Source organism: Pteropus vampyrus, unplaced genomic scaffold, assembly GCF_000151845.1.
Source record: "Pteropus vampyrus isolate Shadow unplaced genomic scaffold, Pvam_2.0 Scaffold253, whole genome shotgun sequence".
Classification (NCBI taxonomy): Eukaryota; Metazoa; Chordata; class Mammalia; order Chiroptera; family Pteropodidae; genus Pteropus; species Pteropus vampyrus.
Window position 1 is genome coordinate 616,637 of NW_011889034.1, and position 17,360 is coordinate 633,996.

Genomic DNA, 17,360 nt, shown 5'->3' on the forward strand with positions numbered 1-17,360 from the left:
GCGCTGGCGGGAACAGGAACCCGGAAGCGGCGGCAGCCGAGCGACAGTCACCCGGGGCCCGTTGCGTCACGCCTCCCCGCCCTGCGCGGCTCCTCTGCCGCTTCCAGTGACGCCTCCCGGGCCTTCCGCGATCCCCTGCCCCGCGGAGCCCTGGGCCGGTCTCCGTGCTGTACAAGCTGACACACGTGTGCACAAGGACAGTGACGAGAAGGCCCCAGGCGGAAAGAAAACCATTCAGGACGCAGAAAACCCGACTCCGGCCACCTTTTGCGCCTCTACGGGTTGTGTGTACCCGTTTACCAAAAATGTTTGGGTTCCAGCAGCGATGAGAGCAGCAAGAACGTTGGGGCTGTCGCCCCACCTGAGAGCCTGGGCAGCAGGGCCTGGCTGCCCTCCTGGGCCACCCAGGCCACCCCACACCCCACAGGACATAGCTGCAAGCACAGGGATGCAGGCCCTGGGCCACGGGCGTGTCCCACATGGGCCCGAGGTCCTGCAAGGCTGACCGCAGCCTCCGAGAGCCCTGGCCACCACCTTTCACCAGAACCAGGCCCAGGAACTCTGGGCCTGCTCCCAGATGCCCTGGAAATGGGCTTCTAGAGACCCCCTCCGACAACCACCACCTGCCAGCTAAAAAATGGGAGGGAAAGGTTTCTACAGCACCTGCCTCCCCCTCCCCATTCTGAAGAGAACAAGCATGTTGAAGCACTTAGAGAAAGCAGGTAAACCTCAGACTAATGTTTATTAAATGCTGTATCACTTAGCTACAATAGACTTATCTTTACAAAACTAACTTTTGTAGTAAAAACTGCCCTGGCCCTCCCTTGGCAGCACCTGAAACTCCAGGCGGAGGCTGGGCGAGGCTCCCGGTGCCCCCTCTACAGCCTTCATCTGCTGAGCACCCCAGGGGCCCACCAGTCCTCTACTGCAAATCCCTGGGGTTCGGCATGGCCTTGGCTGAGGTGGGCTCCATCATCCCTGCTTAAAATAGCCAGTTTCAGGGGGCTTGGGGTCACGCTTGTGAGGGCTCCAGCAGCCACACCTGTCAGAGCTGGGCCCTGGGGTCCGGCACTGCCCGCCAGCTCGACCAGGACAGTCAGACCTCCATCAGTGCGACCCACGTGGACCGCAGTCAGGCTGGCGAGCCATTGCTTCCTCAGTCAACACCGAGTCTGGCGGATCAAGTTTGCCATGGGGGCATGTCCCCTTCTGAACCAGGTGGGCCCTGTGACCGGGGCTGTGACCGGCCCTGTGCTACATCCTGACAGATTTGTGGTGTGGATGTCACTGTGGAGCTTGGTCTTCAGCTCGGTGCCCCGCCCCTTCCCTGGCCTCTTGGAAGCAGCAGAAGGCACATAGGTGCATGCTCCTCCAGAGAATGGATGTCCCCCACAAGCACACAGCTAAGGGAACAAGGCTGAGCAGCCAGTCTCTTGCCCAGCCCCTGATGGGAAGCTCAGGGTCTCCCTGGGCAGGGAGCAGGCAGGGGCCAGAAAAACCCGGGGTGTGCTGTCACCCTGGAGTGGCACAAGATCTTCCCTCAACTGTCTGGCTCTGCCCAGGTCCCCTCCATGGGGCCAGCAGCAGGCTCAGGGACAGGAGCAGGGCTGATGGCAGCCGGGCTTGGATGAGTTTGGGTCTGGCGTATAACCAAAGGGCAGGTGTGCTCCGTAAAATTAAGGCAAGTGGCCCAGATTAGGGCCATCTGGGGCAGACCCCAGGGTCTCCCACAAGACAGCTCAGGGGGCTCCAGAATCCTCTGGAGATGGGCTCAAGACTGTGCTCTCTGTGACCAGCAGCCACCCAGACCCGGGGGAGGAGAAGGCGAAGGGGGCAGAGGTGCTGAAGACCACCCCACTGCCCCGGGGACTTCAGCGGAGAACTTCCTTTCTGAACAAAAGCCCGTGCCCTTCTACAGCTGGCTAGGAAGCCCCGGCCTGGAGGCAGCAGTGGGGGTCCTGGCAGGGCTGGCTAGACGCCCCCCAAGGTCACTCCCTTGCCCTGGCCCAGCCAGCTCAGCGCACAGCGCACACATCCAGAATGCAGAAACGTGCACGGCAGGTAGGGCAGGGCACACGGCTGGCCAGCCAGGTGTCCGGGCGCTGCTGGTCCTGGCGGCTGGCGAACCACTTGCCCATGCAGGTGAGACACCACATGGGGCGGCAGTAGCACCGCTGGCACTCGCTTTCCGCCACCTCCTGGCAAGTCTTCACCAGCTTCACGCTGGCCCGTGTCTGCATGCAGCCGATACATGCCTCCAGCTCCTGCAGGCGGCATAAGGTGGGTCACAGGAGCCCGAATGGACACCCCCATGGGGCCTCCTGCCCCCCCACTCCGGGGATCCTGGCCCATGGGGGCCCGGCTGTGGGAACATACCCGTCCCTGCCTAGCCCCTCACCTGGCTGCTGGGGACAGAGTAGACCGGGTTCTCCTCCACCATGGAGGCAAACGTCTCCAGGAACAGGTCGCCCAGGCTCTGGCGGATGACCACGTTGGCCGCGCTGCGGATGGGGGCCCGCAGCTTCTCACACAGCTCGCCGTACTCCGTGGAGTTCAGCCTGCATGAGGCAGGGGCTGCTGGGCTGAGGCCGCTGAAGCGAGGCCCCTCCATAGGGCAAGCCCGGGGAGGCCGAGGTGACCGGGGTGCCCATAACCACACAGCACAGGAGCCCAGCCCAGCTGCCCTATGAACACCAGCCCACAAAGAGGGCGCTGAGGACAGAGCCCAGACCCGGCACTGCCACTCGCCCCCACGGGACACAGGAAGGCGGGAGGACTGCAGGTGAGACACGGAGCGCCTGGCCCTTGGCAGGTTCAGACAAGGCACGTCCCAGGAGGGGCTCGACAGGCCAGGCATGGCGCGAGCAGTATGGAGGACCTCAGAGGCGAGGCGGCCACCAAGCCTGTCTCGTCCGGCCCCCAGACATCCCGGTGTGCTCCCCCGAGGAGCAGAAGGCAGCTCAGGGGACAGTGTGGGTGAAGGGGTGATGGAGGGTACCTGCAGGGTGTGAGGGGGGAAGGGGGCCCGTGGGGGGGCCTGGGGGAGGGTCACACTAGGGAAGCCACCCCCACCCATCACCACCTCTCATAGGAACACAAAGACCAGCACGGGGCACAGGATGGACACGTGCCCTTCAGCGAGCCCGTGCCCCGCCACCCCCGGCCACTGTAGGCACACCTACCGGATGTCAAAGGCCTGCACGGCAGGGCTGGCGCCGGCCACGCGGATGGTGAGGAGCTGCACGGGCAGGTTTGAGTCTGGCGAGAGCTCGTGCTGCTGTGACTCCGTCACGGTCAGGTGCACGTCCTGCTGCTGAGCCACATGCACCCGGTACGTGGTCACCTTCATCACCCACGTGTCCGTCACGATCACACGGGCACCTGGTGCCCCTGTGGCAAACTTGTCGATCCGCCGGAACTCGGTGTTGACTGAGGAAGCGACAGCCCGCCAGCCCGACTGCGGGAGGGCATAGAGGGCCAGGGTGCGGGCCAGCGGGTGGCGGGCCCACCGGTCCCGGGACCAGTAGTAGATCAGGGTGCAGGCAATGGTGGGCAGCGTCACCGCCAGCAGGAGGAAGAGCCGCCAGGCCTCCGGGGCCTGGCTGGGGGAGTAGAGCCGCTTTTCCGAGGCTGCAAAGCACATGCCCACGTAGTAGCCTGCAAGGACAGGGCGGCCTCAGCAGGGCTCGGGCTGCCAGGCCCTTGTCCTCCCCTGGTGGTGCCCACCGAGAGCTACAGTACTGTCTCTGCCCCTCTCAGGGGACCACTTCCTCTTGTTCCCCAGCCCTGGGCCTAGCATTCTACCCTGATCAGCTCCCAGGGCAAGGCTGTGGAACCCCAGGCCAGGTGGGTCTCACCCACCCCCACACTGGCCAAGCTCAGACCCTGCCCACAGCAATGAAACAATAAATGAAGAAAAAGTGTTTATAACTTGCCACTTAAATTTCATACAACATGAGTACAGAAAAACCAGGAAGACCTAGAAAAGCAAAATAAATACAAGGATCTGATGTCACCCAACACAAAGCTGCCCACTGGCCCCTCTCCTTGGCCCTGACCCCACCCCCTCTGAGGAGGCAGATCAGAGCATGGCCCATCCTGAGCTGGGTCATGTGGCAAAAAGTAAGCAAAGAAGGATGGAGGCATGTCCCAGGAACAGGGTAGCCAGTGCCCAGGCCCCTGCAGGCCAGATCCAGGCCAATTTGCATGTCAACATGACCATTTTAAAATAACTGTCATATTGCAATAGATGTTATGTCTATAGTTTCAAGTTTTTCAAAGTAAATTGAAAAAAAAAAGGCGTGTGTCTGGCCACAGACCAAGCTTCACTAACTTCTCCAGGTGTGGCCTCCTCGAATCACTCTGCTCCCTAAGTTCTGGTTTCCTGCAGACAGCCCTGCCGCAATTCCAGCCTCACTCAGCCCAGGCGCCTCCCCACTGCTCTCCACACAACAGGGCTGCTGCACCTGGCTGCCAGCTGAAAACCCCTCCCTGTGTCCACAGGGCTATGGGTGGAGCAGCCACCAGCCACTTGCTGTCCCAGGCCTGCTTCTGCCCCCATGTTCTCCAGAGAGCCCCTGACTGGTAGCCCCCACTTCAGCCAGACCCCAACCAACCAGCCTCCCAAAGGCCCGCTAGCACCTGGGTCAGTGCCAGGCGTCTATCCGTCCTGGCCACACACAAGCTTTCCCATCTCTGCACCTGTGACACCGCAAGGTGGTGTGACCCATACCTGCCTGCCCTTCTCACACCCACTTTCCATGGCCTGGGCAAGGCCACCACCCCCACCCTGCGTTGGAATCAGTTAACTTATGCCCCATGCCGGGAACTGCCGCTCACGTGACAATTCAAGACCTGTGCCAGCTAGGCGAAGCATCCTCTCTCCAGGGCTCTTGGTCTACGTTTCTGCCACCTGCAAACGGCCAGCTGCCACCAGCTGGGACACACGGGCGGTTGGCCCACAGCCTCTACCCTCGAGGCAACTGGGAGACCCGGCACCTTCCTCCGACTCTTTCCCAGAGAAAAGTGACCCCGCGACCCAGCCACCTCAGGGGCCCCAGAGCTCGGCTGCGAGCCTCCGACTCGGCTGGCCACCTCTGCCCACCAGGACACTGGCCAGGAGGGTCGGGCGCCTCACCTAGCGGCAGCAGCGAGTGGCACAGCAGCGTGGCGGCTGTGCGGCGCAGGTGATAGGGCACGAAGGCGGCGTCCTCGCTGCCCAGCCAGCCGGACAGCAGGTTCTGTACCGTGAGCCCGGCCGAGTGGAACTCGGTGGGCGTGAACACGAAGCACACGGCGAACACCAGGTAGGCCAGCGTGAAGGTGACCTCGGGGCTGTCCATCGCGGCGCTGCCGGCACAACCACCAAGCCGTCCGGACGAGGACGCCGCCAACGGCGCAGCCGACAGGCCCGAGAGTCCCGGTACTGCAGACGCGGGGGCCACAGCCGCCGGCCCAGCGCGAGGTACTCTGGGAAATTGAGTCCCAGCCCGCGGGGCGCACCGGGAGTTGTAGTCCGGCCACTGGGCAGACACGGGGCGCACTGGGAGATGGAGTCCGGCCACCGGGCCGCCCGCAGAGCACTCCGGGAAATGAAGTTCCCGCGCCCCTCCAGTCTTCCGCATATTTGGCTCCTCCTCAAGGCCCGCCTTGAGGGTGGTGCCGCACCTGGTCTCATTTTTACAGGTAGGGAAACTGAGACCTGAGTGGCTCTCAGGCCTCAGCCTTTACGCGCATCCCAGGCGCGTCCGCAGAAGAGCCGGAGAGCCCCAGTCAACGGCGAGCCCGCTATCACCGCCTATCCACAAGCAGCCAGCCCCCCGCCTTCGTCTGCTGAGCGAGCCGCAGTTCTCAAGGACTTCCGGCTCCCACCACGCCCAGTGTGTCCCTCACCCCGGAAGCACAACCGCCGGTGTGCTGGGGGCGTGGCCGAAGGCGCTGCCTCCCATTGGCCATCGGCGCCCCGTGCGTAACGCCCCGGGCCGCTCGCTGATTGGCCGCGCGGGCCAACCGTCGGTATTTGAATCGGCGGCGGGCGGACAGGATCCCGGACTCCGCGCCTCCTGTGCCCTCTTCTCCGTTTCGTGGCCGGCAGGTAAGGCGGCGGGGTCCCGGGCTCGGGGCTCCGTCCCATCCTCCGGTCACTATGGCGGCGGGTGGACGCCAGCCGACGTCTACTCTTGATGAAACCTCCCTCTCCCGCCTTTTCTGCGGCTCCTCTTCCGGGGCCGCTGCTCGAACGGCCCCTTCTTCCCCGAGCCCGCCGCGGATTCTTGTCGCTGCCCTTCTAGGGACACCTCGCCGGTTCTCATCCTGCCGGCCCGGCTGCAGCCGGGGGCGGAGACACTGGGGGCTCCGGCCTCCCCGGCTTCTCTGTCTCTTCGGTCGCCCTCCAGGAGGGTCGTCCGTGGGACGCTGCCCATGGGCCTCCTCCCTCCCGCGGGGACCTCGTCCAGCCTCAAATTCCACCTGTAGCTGCGTCTTACAAGGGCCCGTCCCCGCCCCACCCCAGACCCCTGCCGGCGCCTCCAGCCCCGACTCCTCGCCGGCCCTCGCAGCTCTGCGTGGCCCGCCCCCTTCCTCGGGCAGCCCCACCTGGGGGCCATCCCCCATCGCCGGCTCCAGTTCACCTGCTGCGACACCTGGGCCCGCGCCTTCCCCACCGCAGCTCTTAGCACGCAGGCACACCCTGCTCGGGAGCCCCTCCCTGGACCCCCATCGTTAGTAGAAGCCAAACCTGACAGGCCGCCAGCGCTGTGCTGCCCTCCCCTCGCCCCAGCGCCAGGCAAGGACTGCCAGAAAGGTGGCTTCTAGGCTCCTCCGTTTTACCCAGTTGTTCAGGCCCAAATCCTGAGTCACCCTTCACTTCTACTTATCTCTCCTGCTTCCGCACAGTGGGTTGTGCCTGCTGCCCCAGGGTCCTGGACCCCCGGTTCTAGCCGGCTGGTGGAACCCCCTTCTCACTTCCGTCCTGTCCCTCCACAGGCAGCACCCTGCCCCACCTTTTCAGAGGCATCTCGTCGTGCCTCCCTCCCACTCTGACCTTTCCGGACTGCCTCTGCTCCCCCTGCCCCAGCCCGCCCCCCGCCCCTGCCCCCCCCTTTGATATTCCACCACCAGCAAGTTCCCATGGTGCCCCGGGGCAGGCGGGGCAGGCCAAGGCTCAGCCCTCTGGCGGCGCCTAGATTTGTGTGTCAAGTCCAGGACCACCACCAGGACTGGAAAGGAAGAGTGGGCTGTTCTAGGACCTTCTGGGCTTGATTGGAGGCCCCTGGTGTGTTTCCGAGACTCCTCCAGGCCCCAATGTGGGAGCTCCTGGACTCTGCATGGAATAATTTCACCCTCACTGCTCGTTCCTTCTCCAGCTCCTTCCTGGGCCTTGGTCCCCTCTTGGTCTCCATTCTCTAGCCCCGTGAGGGGAGAGCGAGGCTCGGCGCCCTCCTGCTTCTCAGTCCTCTGCTGACTGGGCCACCTGCTCCAGCCCTGAGGAGGCCTCGGCGCCTTGAGCGGAGGCCTGTGGGGAGACCGAGGCTTCCTCTGTTTGCCCTGTTTTCTCCCAAGCCAGCACTCAACTGACTTGTCCCTAAAGCCTGAGTTAGTGTGAGGACGCTGTCCTTCCTCCACCCACGTGAGTCGAAGGCCCCTCCAGCTCGTGGTCCTGGGAGCTGGTGGTTCAGAGTACATTTGAAGAGTCATAGTTCCCTGAAGCAGGACAGGGACTGTCCGACAAAGCAGGGTCAGCTCTTGGTGTCACATCCTGCATCTGGGCAACACGGCCCTCACGCTGACACAAACTGTCCGCTTTCCCAGAATGAATCTGCAGATCTTCAATGATGAAAACGTCACTTGTGACAGAAGTACAGAAAACTGCGACTTCCTGTTTTCACCACCGGAACTTACCGGAAGATCGTCTGTTCTCCGTCTGTCACAGAAAGAAAATGTGCCCCCCAAGAGCATAGCCAGAGCGATGAAGGTGAGCATGTTTTTAGCCTGAGTAAGGCCGGCGGTGTCGGGTCACCCCAGGACCCGCTGTCCTGGCGACACGCTGAGCTGGCAGGGCGCGGTGTTGCCGACGTGGTGGCTGAAGACTGGAATCACTGAGTGGGTGCTGGCCCTCTTCCCTCCCCGCCAGGTGACTTTCCAGACACCTCTGCGGGATCCACAGACGCACAGGATTTTAAGCCCTAGCATGAGCAGCAACCTCGAGGCTTATTTGGCCCTGGGCGACACCGACGGATTGGAAAGCTCTCACCTGGGCTGGACCCCCAAGAAGTAAGTGCTGGTGCTGCCGGCGTGCCGCACTCTGCGGCGTCTCCGAGGGGCCTGGCGGGGGCGCAGCAGGGCCTCTCCCGCCCTCTGCACTGCGTGGTCCGGAGCGCCAGCCCTGGCCGTGTGTCTGGGAAAGTGGGCCACGGACTGCGTAGAGTAGGTTCACGTTTCAGGATCCACTCCCCCGTCATGCCCTTGCCAACAGACTGGCCTCAGGTTTCGCTCCCTGAGCTCATGCGGTGTCCTGACCACGTCTCCGAGGAGGGAGGAGGGACGCACTGCGGCTCTGTCTGTTTTGCATTTCACTGGGGTCTCCCTTCCGCCCACCAGTCGGCCCTGGGCTCTTAAGGTCGGGCCTTGGAGGAAGTTAGGGGTAGGCGTTGCTGTCAGAGGCAGAGGAGTCTGTTGTACAGTGTGGTCAGTACGAGTGGCCGAAGGGGCAGGTCCTGAACACCTGACTTGAACCGGAAGCTTCCTGGCAGCCCGACCAGGCGCTGGGTGGGTGTCTGGGGCGGCTGCGGTGATGGACTCGGCCCGGGCGGGCTTTTCCCGCTGCTGCGGAGAGGCCCACTGCCGCTCTTTGCTCCCGGTCAGGCTGGGCTGCCGGCTGTGCCGGGGCCTCCGCCGGGGCCTCCGCATCCCCGTGCGGGGGGCTCGCCAGCACGTTTCTGTTCTGACATTCACTGACTTCGACCGCTTAAATTGCTTTTTTTCTAAATAAATTCTAGACATACAGAGAAGGTAAGCAAGCCAGACGCCTCTAGTACACCCTCCACTTGAGTAAAACACCCTCCTGGCCTCTCTCCCCGGGTTTCCTTGCTACTTGTCAATTTCTTTGTATTTTCACCTCCTTCGGTGGAAGGTCAGCAGGAGGAGCGACTCCAGCACTGTTCCTTCATGACAACCCCGAGAAGGGAGGGGACCCGGGGGAGGTGACCCCAGGAGCCAGCGCTCTGCTCTGGCCGAAGGCCAGCCGCTCGCTCTTGCCTGCCTCTCTCCGGTGAAGAGTGGACCCCGTGCATCCTGACTGCATAGCCGGGGGCAGCCAGCCAAAGGGGAAAACGGGCCACACAGAACACTTCACTTTGGTCCTTTGGTACCTCTCTGCCCTGTCTCACTCAGTAACCGGCATCTCCAGCTGGCCCAAGGAGAAGGTTGACTGAATGTTATTCTTTCCTGTCTTTAGCTAATGTTCAACGTGGAGTAAAACCTACTTAAAAAACTAAAGCAGGTCCCTTAGTGTTAACTAAGTCTGTTTCTAAAAAGCCAACAGTTCACTAAGGAAGCGGATGCCCAGACGAGCAACGGGAGTCTTCGGGAGCCGGCGGCTGGCGCAGATCCCCCGCCGGAGGACTCGAGACCAGCCTCCACCGACCAGCATTCCAGCGGGTCTGCCTCCACTCCCCAGGCCAGCCGGGACCCGTCCAGCTCTCCCCAGACCCCAGCAAGTCTTGAAAAGCGACTGGCATCTGCAGGACAAGTGCCTGACAGCCCTGGGCAGGGCGTGGAGGAACACGCCGGTTCTTATTCTCTAGAGAAAACTGTTGCATCCTCCTCTGAGATCCCAGAAGACACCCCCAGGATGGTACCCCAAGACAGAGCAGAGGACCCTCACAGAGCCACAGGAGACGGCTCGAGCGAAGTCCCCACTTCCTCGGCCATGGTCACGTCCCCCGCTGGTACTCAGCCCGAAGGCCCCCGCAGAGAAAGCCCCTGTGCAGACCTGCCTGGGGCCCGAGCCGGCCCTCCAGAGGCTGGGGATGCCACGGCCCCAAGTCCTCAGGAGGAAGTGGCCGGCGGCCAAGTGACCGACTCTTCAGGGAGTGGGCCCATCACGCTAGAGTTGGACCTCTGTGACGACGCCACAAACAAAAAACCACCTTCGCCAAGGAGTCTGGGGCAGAGGCCCGGCCCCCCGCCTCCCTTGAGGAGCCCCGAGGCCAGGCAGGAAAAGGCCCCCGCAGAGGCAGGCCAGAGCCCTGCTCTCCCTCCTCGGGGGTCCTACAACTTGGACTGGGACAAGCTGGATGACCCCAACTTTAACCCGTTTGGAGGCAGTGGAGAAGCCCTGCCCTCAGAGCACCCCCAGAGCAGGCCAGCTGGTCTGGTGACCGAGCAGCTGAGCACTGGGCCTGCAGCCTCAGGGGCCTCACCTCAGAGCCAGTGAGTCGGGGGTGGCGGGCGGCGCTGGGGCGGCTGGTCTGCAGCCGCAGGCTGCTGGGGAATAGCGAGAGCTGGAAGGCCCCTCCCGCGGTGGGGCTGCCAGTGGCTTCCTGAGAGTTGTCTGTAACGTGCCCGAGGCCGAGAGGGTTACCTGGAGCAGGGCAGTGCTGGGGCCCAGGCGCCTCTGCTCCCCCGGGCCCGAGCCGCCCGTGTGCACCTCGTCATATGGCTCGCTGCTCTCTGGAGACAGCCGCTCCGTGGCTGCCAGGCGTTAGGGCCTAGGAGCAGCTTGGCCAGTGCCCGACCACCCAACAGTCACACTTGACACAGCCCCTGGCCGTGCCCAGGCTGCCCTCCCTCCCACCCGCTTCTTGGCCAATTTTCTGGGAATAAGGACATCTCTTGGGGTGCTCCCCAGTGAGCTGGGGCGGCTCAGCTCCCGCCTGCTGCCCAGGCCTCTTCTGAGGCTCAGGTTCTCTTGCAGGTGAGGCAAGGGTGGGGGGATTTGCCAGCACCCAGCATAGCCCCCGCTCCTGGCTTTCCAGGTGAGGGTTCACAGGGCAGGTGGCAGCTCAGGGCTGGGGTGCAGGCCTCACTGACTCTCATCTCCTCAGGCAGCTTCCGTCAGCCTCAGCAGATGGCACACCTGTGATACCTGTGATGCAGACCACGGCAGGGAGCTCAGGGGCGGTGGGCAAGGTACGGAGTGTGTGCGCCCGACCAAGCGGGAGCACATGCCAGCGCAGTCGCCCCCATCTGCCTGTGGCGACAGGATGGGACCCAGTGCTGCCCCTCCCCCCAGAGCGGGGGAGCGGGGCAAGACTGGGCAGGGCAGAGGCCCATCTGGGACCCCTGACCGCTCGGCGTGCCCCAATGAGCCACCCAGGCGACCCTCGCCTCTCTTCCAGGAGGAGAGCACAGATTCTCCAGGGACAGCAGCGGCCACCAGCAGGCCAGACAGTGAGCCCACAGGCGTGCCCACTGACCCAGCGCTCCCTGCTCCTCAGTGGGGGCCAGGGCCGGCCTCAGACCTGAGTGAGGAGCACTTCCGAGACCCAGCGGACGGTGCGTTGTCCCTGCGTACAGTTTGCTCGAAATGAGTGCGTGTGTCGAGTGGCTTTTGCAGGCGGTCATTCTGCAGGCGCGTCAGTCCCTGAACTCAAAGTGCGTTCATGCGCGGCCAGCTCACCAGAGGAGGGCCCTCTGACACGGAGGGCTCTGGGGACCCCATAGGAACCATAGGAACACGTGCAATGGGTGGGGAGGCCGTGCCCAGTGACGAGTTCACAGGGACACCCAGAGCCTCGGATCGTCGAAGAGACACTGAGCCGAAACCCCACAGTGCCGAGCCGAGCTCACCCCCGCTGGGCAGCGGAAGTGGGTGGTGGGCGGAGATGCCTGCCGGGAGCCAGAGGGGCTGGGTCGCTCCTAAGCCACCAGGCGACTCGGCGGGTCTCAGCAGGTCTCAGCCCAAGTGACACAAAAGCCACAGCACAGAGGACAAGATGGGCGTATCGGCCGGGGTAAGCGCAGGGTCCTCATGCAGGTGGAGCCAGGAGCTGTGGAGAGACTATTATAGGGTGGCCTGCTGCCCCCACGGGACCCAGGAACGCCTTAAGGTGCGGGCTTTGTGGGGTGCCGGCACAGTGCCCTGTCCGGGGCCAGGCCTCTGTGGCAAGTGTGTCCCAGCCGTCATGGCGAGGCCGCCGGCATCCTGGGGCTCGCCTCCGTGTGCTCGCACGGCCTCTCTCCCTTGAGTGCAAACCTGCAGGGGGCTCCTGGTCCGACACCACCCTGCCTGTGACTTTCTGGGGTGCCGTGGACAATCTCCCACGGGCCCGTACCCCCCTCCCACCCCCACCCACGGGCACTTGCTGCTCCGACTCCTGGTTTGGTGTCCTGGCGTGCGGAGTGCGACCTCCATGTGCTCACTGGCTGTCCGTGCGTGCTGTCCGTGTGTTGCCCCGACTGGCAGGGCCTCCCATGCAGTGCGTGGGGTCCCTAGCCAGACGCGGTCTGCGGCGTCGCCTCCCGTCCTGCGGGTTGACGCGTCCGACGAAGCGCAGATGTGAACTCTGAAGTCCAACTTGTGTTTTTCCTTTTGTTTGTGACTTTGGTGTCAGACCTAAGAAACCGTTGCCAGAGCCCACGGCAGGGAGGTTTGCTCTTCGGTTTTCTTCTAAGAACTTTAGTTTTGGTTCTTATGTTTAGGTCTCTGATTCGTGTTGAGTTAATTTTTACTTACGGTTTGAGGCTTCCTTAGGTTTTTAAAGCAAAAGTCACATTATCAGAAATCAGACTTTTCTGGGGTCGTTTCAAACGGCGGTTCCCAAGCAGGGCGATCTAGCCCCAGGGGGTGCTTTTGCCTGTCACCCCAGGGGGTGCTTCTCAACTCACGGCCCACAAAACCATCAGGCCAGGGTGTCGGGGACAGGCCGGAAACGCCACTGAAAGCAAAGGCCCTGGGACCCCAGGTCCAGGGTGGGTGGTGGGCGGTGTTCGCAGGGCCTGGGTCGGGGGTTCTGGGGACCCCCTGCTCGGGCGAGGCCACCACTGAGCTGGCCTTTGTCTCGTGGGAGCGCGGTGGCCCGCTGCGTGGGGATGGTGTCCACAGCGTGCCCCGCTCCCTCTCAGTTCTAGGCACCGGGGCCGACGTGGACTACTTGGAGCAGTTCGGGGCGTCCTCGGTGAGTGCACCGCCTCGGGGCGTGTCTTGAGCAGCGCCATGCCACTGTCACATGGAGGCGAGCCTGACGCTTCCTGAGCCCCAACGTCAGCCATGTCCACGTCTGGCCAGGAGGTGCTCCGCCGGGCAGCGCCATGGCTGGCCGAGTCTCTCCAGGGCCCCTGTTCTGCAGCCTCTTCTCCACTGCACCCCTGGTCCCAACACAGTCCTATCCCGGGGTTCACGCTGCTTTGTGCGGGGGACAGTCGCGCCTTGGTGTCTCACCGTGTGCCATGACCTCCCCTGGCCCTGCGCTGGCCCTGTGCTCTCAGGGTTGTCTGTCGGGGATACCGGGGACCCTGCTGACTTGCCTGCCTCCCTCAGTTTAAGGAGTCGGCGCTGAGGAAGCAGTCCTTGTACCTCAAGTTCGACCCGCTCTTGAATGGCAGTCCTCAGAGACTGGTGCCCGCGGCCCCCGAGACCCCCAGGTACCTGCCTCCCCCACCTCCCCGTCATGGGCTTGGTCGCCCCAGGCAGAGACTTCTGGACAAGGAGACGTTCTGGACTCACCCTCTGGGACGCAGGCCCCGTGAGGCTCTGAGGAGGAGGAGTCGGTGGAGACCGGGGCCAGGATGGCTGCGGGCACGGGGGCAGGACAGCCGGCCCGTTGCCTGTCTGAGGTTTTGCAGGCATGGCCCCACGTCCCTCTGGCAGCTGCACAGCCACGCTCGCACTGCGACCACAGGTTGCCAGTCGAGACAGGCCACGTGGCCCGCACACCCTTGTGCTCACTCTGGGCCCTGGGGAGGGCCTGGGCAGAGCCCGTCTGGGGGAAACAGCTGTCCCCCTGTCCCCACCACAGCATGCAGGCTGCAGACGCGCCCTCCTGCGGGGGCCCGCTCGAGGCGACGCTAGTGGACCTCGACTTGCCCGCAGCCCCGGCCGGCCCCGTGAGTGCTGCGGTCCCACGTGCCTGGTTGGGTGGGGAGTTCATGGGACCGCTCCTTGTCACCGGTCACGGCTATGCTGTCCCAGGAGCCTCCCGCCTCCAAGGACCCATCTCCCCTGCTAGCAGGGTGGGGTGAATGCCAGAGGCGCTTGTGGCCCAGCTGCCCTGCCACTCCGCAGGTGCTGGGCCCGCCTCCGTGTGTCCTCGGGCCTGGGGGCCCGCTGCTGCCCGTGGGGCCCATTGTGGACGTGCTTCAGTACAGCCAGAAGGACCTGGACGCAGCGGTGAGGACGAGGCGTGGGGAGCGCGGGGTCATGGTGCACTGTCCCGCGTGTTGGCCGCAGCCCAGGCACGGCGCCGGGGGCTGCTCAGGGGACTCGCCGCACGCTGAGGGAGGACGGTCCAGTGTTGGTTACCCTCGTGCTGCCGCAGGCGGAGCCGGAGGCGTCCACGCGCTCGGCCCCAGCCCGTGTCCAGTTAGTGGAGGAGCGTGTGCTCCTAGCCATGTCCCACAGAGAGCTTGCTTCCTCCCCAAGGGGTTGGGCCTCAGGCCCCACTGACCCCTCAGTGTCCAGCTAGGCCCTTCGGGGACAGACTCCGACCAAACACGTAAAGGCTGCGCCTGCCAGCAGCTGCATTATCCGATGGCCGCCTGCCCTGCTCAGCAGCTCACGATGTGGGGCCCTCTGCCTTCCAGCGTGGTGTTCTCAGCCGCTGGGTCCCCCCTCCCCTCCACAGGCTGCTCTCCCGGCCCCCACACCCACCCGCACACAGGCACAGGCCCCTGGGGGCCGGCGGGGACCCGGCTCTTGCTGGGCCACCTGCTGGCCCAGCCCGGTGACATCCAGCAGGTGAGGCACGAGGCCCGTGCCTGACCGCCAGGCTCCTCGAAGCCCATCCTGCAGCTCGGCCCCCAGGCGTGGGGGGCACCCAGATCCAGCTGCGTGTGCTTCGTGCAGGTGGCGGCGACGCAGAAGGAGAACCTGCAGCTGCGGAGCAGGTGTGAGGCGCTGCACGCCAAGAACCTGGAGATGGGGTAAGGCCTGCGGCGGGGCCGGCTCCGCCTGCGGCAGCCTCCACGGGCGCTCACGGCACTGCCCTCCTCCCGCAGGAAGGTCATGGACGGCTTCGAGCGAGTCGTGTACCAGTCGCTGGGTGAGCACCAGGAGCCAGGGCCCCTTCCTAGTGGCGGTCCCCGCAGGAGAGCTGCGCGTGGGTGGGGAGGCCGTGTGGCGGGCGTTCTTTGCCCCCAAAATGGGCAGACCCTGAGCCGGCAGCTGGGGGACACCTGGGGTTCGTGCCATGGCCGCCTGTCACAATCTGTCCCCCAGGTGGCTGCACGTCCAGCTTTGGTCTCTGTGAGTATCGGGTCCCAGGTGTGCCCAGGGCTGCAGGAAGGGTAGTACCGGGCATCTCCCAGGCAAGGACTTGGGTTTCTGGAGGTCCCCAAAGGTGGGAACAGGTGTCGCCGTGACTCCCTTCCTCGGGGACCTCTGCTGCCGGGCCCCGGGTTCACAGTGCGCCTGGCGGTGAGGGGAATGGCTGCTCCGGGCCCCTCCCTCCAGCGGCCTCAGGCACGCCACAGTGCCCGCTCGCCCCCCGCCCTCGGCCACGCGGGCATCGGCATGGCTGCCCCGGTCCCACGTGTTTGCTTTTCTTCCTTAAGAGGAGGCTCAGAAACAGAAGGAACGTGCCGAAGCTGAGATCCAGAAGGTTCTGAAGGAAAAAGACCAGCTGGCTGCAGACCTGAGCGCCATGGGGAAGTCGTTCTCCGGCCTCCTGAAGCGGTTTGAGAAGCAGAAGGAAGTGATCGAAGGCTACCGCACGGTAGGCGGGACCTGGCGCCCGAGCCCGGCCGGCCTGGGCCTGAACCTTGTCTGGGCTTAGAGCTGGAGCCCCCACCATGCTGGGGGGACATGGACATGGGCACACGCACACACCACCCCCCAGCCCTGCCCCTCCCAGTTCCTCAGACTCAGCACCTGGCCACACCTTTCCCTGGGGCCGTGCAGGGCGCTTGAGCAGGGGAGCTAGAGACAGGGCCACGGCGGCCGACAGAGTGCCTAGGTGACAGTAGGCACGAGGAGCTAGCATCTGCCTTGCTGAGGAGGGCCTGGGCCCCGCTAGACCTCAGTGGCACCCTGGGTGGGGTGTGCAGCAGTCAGAGCCTGGCCTGCAGGCGGTGACGGCAGCAGAGAGGGGCCAGGGTCAGGCCCAGAGTCCAGGGCTGTGTGTGTGGAGGGACCTTTTCAAAAAAACAGGAAGTGCCGTTTTCCTGGGGCCTTCCTGTCTGAGCTTCTGTGCTGAAGTCCCACGCTGGGGCCCTGTCCACCTGACCACGGGGCCCCCGAAAGCCAAGCCCAGACACAGAAGAGCAGGCTGCTCACAGCTAACGCCCACCCGTCCCCTAAAGAACGAGGAGTCGCTGAAGAAGTGCGTGGAGGACTACATCGTCAGGATCGAGGCGGAGGGCCAGCGCTACCAGGCGCTGAAGGCCCACGCGGAGGAGAAGCTCCAGCAGTGAGTAGGGCGCGCCGCGGGCCGGGGGCGGGTGCCGGCGGCGGGTGCCGGCGGCCTGGCTCAGCCTGCCCTCTGCTTTCCAGGGCAAACGAGGAGATCGCCCAGGTCCGCAGCAAGGCCCAAGCGGAGGCCTTGGCCTTCCAGGCGAGCCTGCGGAAGGAGCAGATGCGCGTCCACTCGCTGGAGAAGGCGGTGGAGCAGAAGGTGGGCGCGGGCAGCGGGGCGGGCAGCGGGGCCACTCCCAGGCTGGGCCAGCCACACTCCCTCCCGGCCTTTGAGTCCGGAGCCACGCACTCACCTTGGCCGTTGTGAGAAATCCAGGTGTGTGACGTTTCTCCTTCAGACTAAAGAAAACGATGAACTGACCAGAATCTGTGACGACCTCATTTCCAAGATGGAGAAGATCTGACAGGGTCCTCGCCCTGCCCCCTACCCCGCCCCTGTCTGTCTGTGTGTCTGTCTGTTGGAAGGTGTCATATTCTCTCCTAACCTCAGCTCATTTTTAAACTAGATTACTTAAAAAAAAAAGACTAAATAAAGTTTTCCTTAAGTTTAAGCACTGAACCTGCCCTGGTCTCGATTCAGTTGAAAGCTTCCAGCTGTGGCCGAAGCCACCACAGCTGCCCACTGTGCCTTCAGCCCTGCACTGCCCGCACCTCGGCACTGCCGAGAGGTGGGCAGCCTTGCTTGGGGCGCAGCCGTGTGGCCCTTGGGGAGTGTCTGCCTCGTGACCACAGATCAAAATCTAAGTGGACTGAGTTTTCGTGTAAAAAAGCCAATAGGCAAGGTGATGGC

The 17,360-nt window shown here is 64.0% G+C and overlaps 2 protein-coding genes across 3 annotated transcripts; one reads left to right on the plus strand and one right to left on the minus strand.

The window, feature by feature from the left end:
• Window positions 1–723: 723 nt before the first annotated feature.
• TMEM129 (transmembrane protein 129) lies at window positions 724–5,796 on the minus strand. The gene is made up of 4 exons (XM_011374686.2): window positions 5,138–5,796; window positions 3,183–3,657; window positions 2,399–2,558; window positions 724–2,264 (listed from the first exon to the last, which is right to left on the minus strand). Exons 1-4 carry the CDS (start codon window positions 5,622–5,624, stop codon window positions 2,016–2,018), a joined length of 1,371 nt encoding a protein of 456 aa, XP_011372988.2. The 5' UTR covers window positions 5,625–5,796; the 3' UTR covers window positions 724–2,015.
• A 144-nt stretch (window positions 5,797–5,940) lies between these two features.
• TACC3 (transforming acidic coiled-coil containing protein 3) lies at window positions 5,941–17,129 on the plus strand. Of its 2 annotated transcripts, none has more exons than XM_011374687.2 (16): window positions 5,941–6,094; window positions 7,810–7,972; window positions 8,132–8,271; window positions 9,535–10,431; window positions 11,046–11,130; window positions 11,340–11,496; window positions 13,066–13,118; window positions 13,481–13,584; window positions 13,959–14,046; window positions 14,225–14,329; window positions 15,005–15,081; window positions 15,157–15,200; window positions 15,712–15,872; window positions 16,459–16,565; window positions 16,649–16,769; window positions 16,909–17,129. In XM_011374687.2, exons 2-16 carry the CDS (start codon window positions 7,811–7,813, stop codon window positions 16,972–16,974), a joined length of 2,367 nt encoding a protein of 788 aa, XP_011372989.1. In that variant the 5' UTR covers window positions 5,941–6,094; window position 7,810; the 3' UTR covers window positions 16,975–17,129. The 2 variants fall into 2 exon arrangements, with proteins under 2 accessions (XP_011372989.1, XP_011372990.1); XM_011374688.2 differs by having other exon boundaries at window positions 15,005–15,045.
• Window positions 17,130–17,360: the final 231 nt, after the last annotated feature.

What these genes read in the sequence shown, in the direction of transcription:
- TMEM129 (XM_011374686.2), bottom strand. Translation starts at nt 5,624, where the DNA reads ATGCGGAAGACTGGAGGGGCGCGGGAACTTCATTTCCCGGAGTGCTCT. An exon ending in CCACTCGCTGCTGCCGCTAG is followed by an intron (nt 3,658 to 5,137) that starts GTGAGGCGCCCG and finishes CTGTCCTTGCAG; the next exon opens with GCTACTACGTGGGCATGTGC. An exon ending in GTGCAGGCCTTTGACATCCG is followed by an intron (nt 2,559 to 3,182) that starts GTAGGTGTGCCT and finishes TGCCTCATGCAG; the next exon opens with GCTGAACTCCACGGAGTACG.
- TACC3 (XM_011374687.2), top strand. Translation starts at nt 7,811, where the DNA reads ATGAATCTGCAGATCTTCAATGATGAAAACGTCACTTGTGACAGAAGT. An exon ending in CTTCCGAGACCCAGCGGACG is followed by an intron (nt 11,497 to 13,065) that starts GTGCGTTGTCCC and finishes GCTCCCTCTCAG; the next exon opens with TTCTAGGCACCGGGGCCGAC. An exon ending in CCGCAGCCCCGGCCGGCCCC is followed by an intron (nt 14,047 to 14,224) that starts GTGAGTGCTGCG and finishes GCCACTCCGCAG; the next exon opens with GTGCTGGGCCCGCCTCCGTG.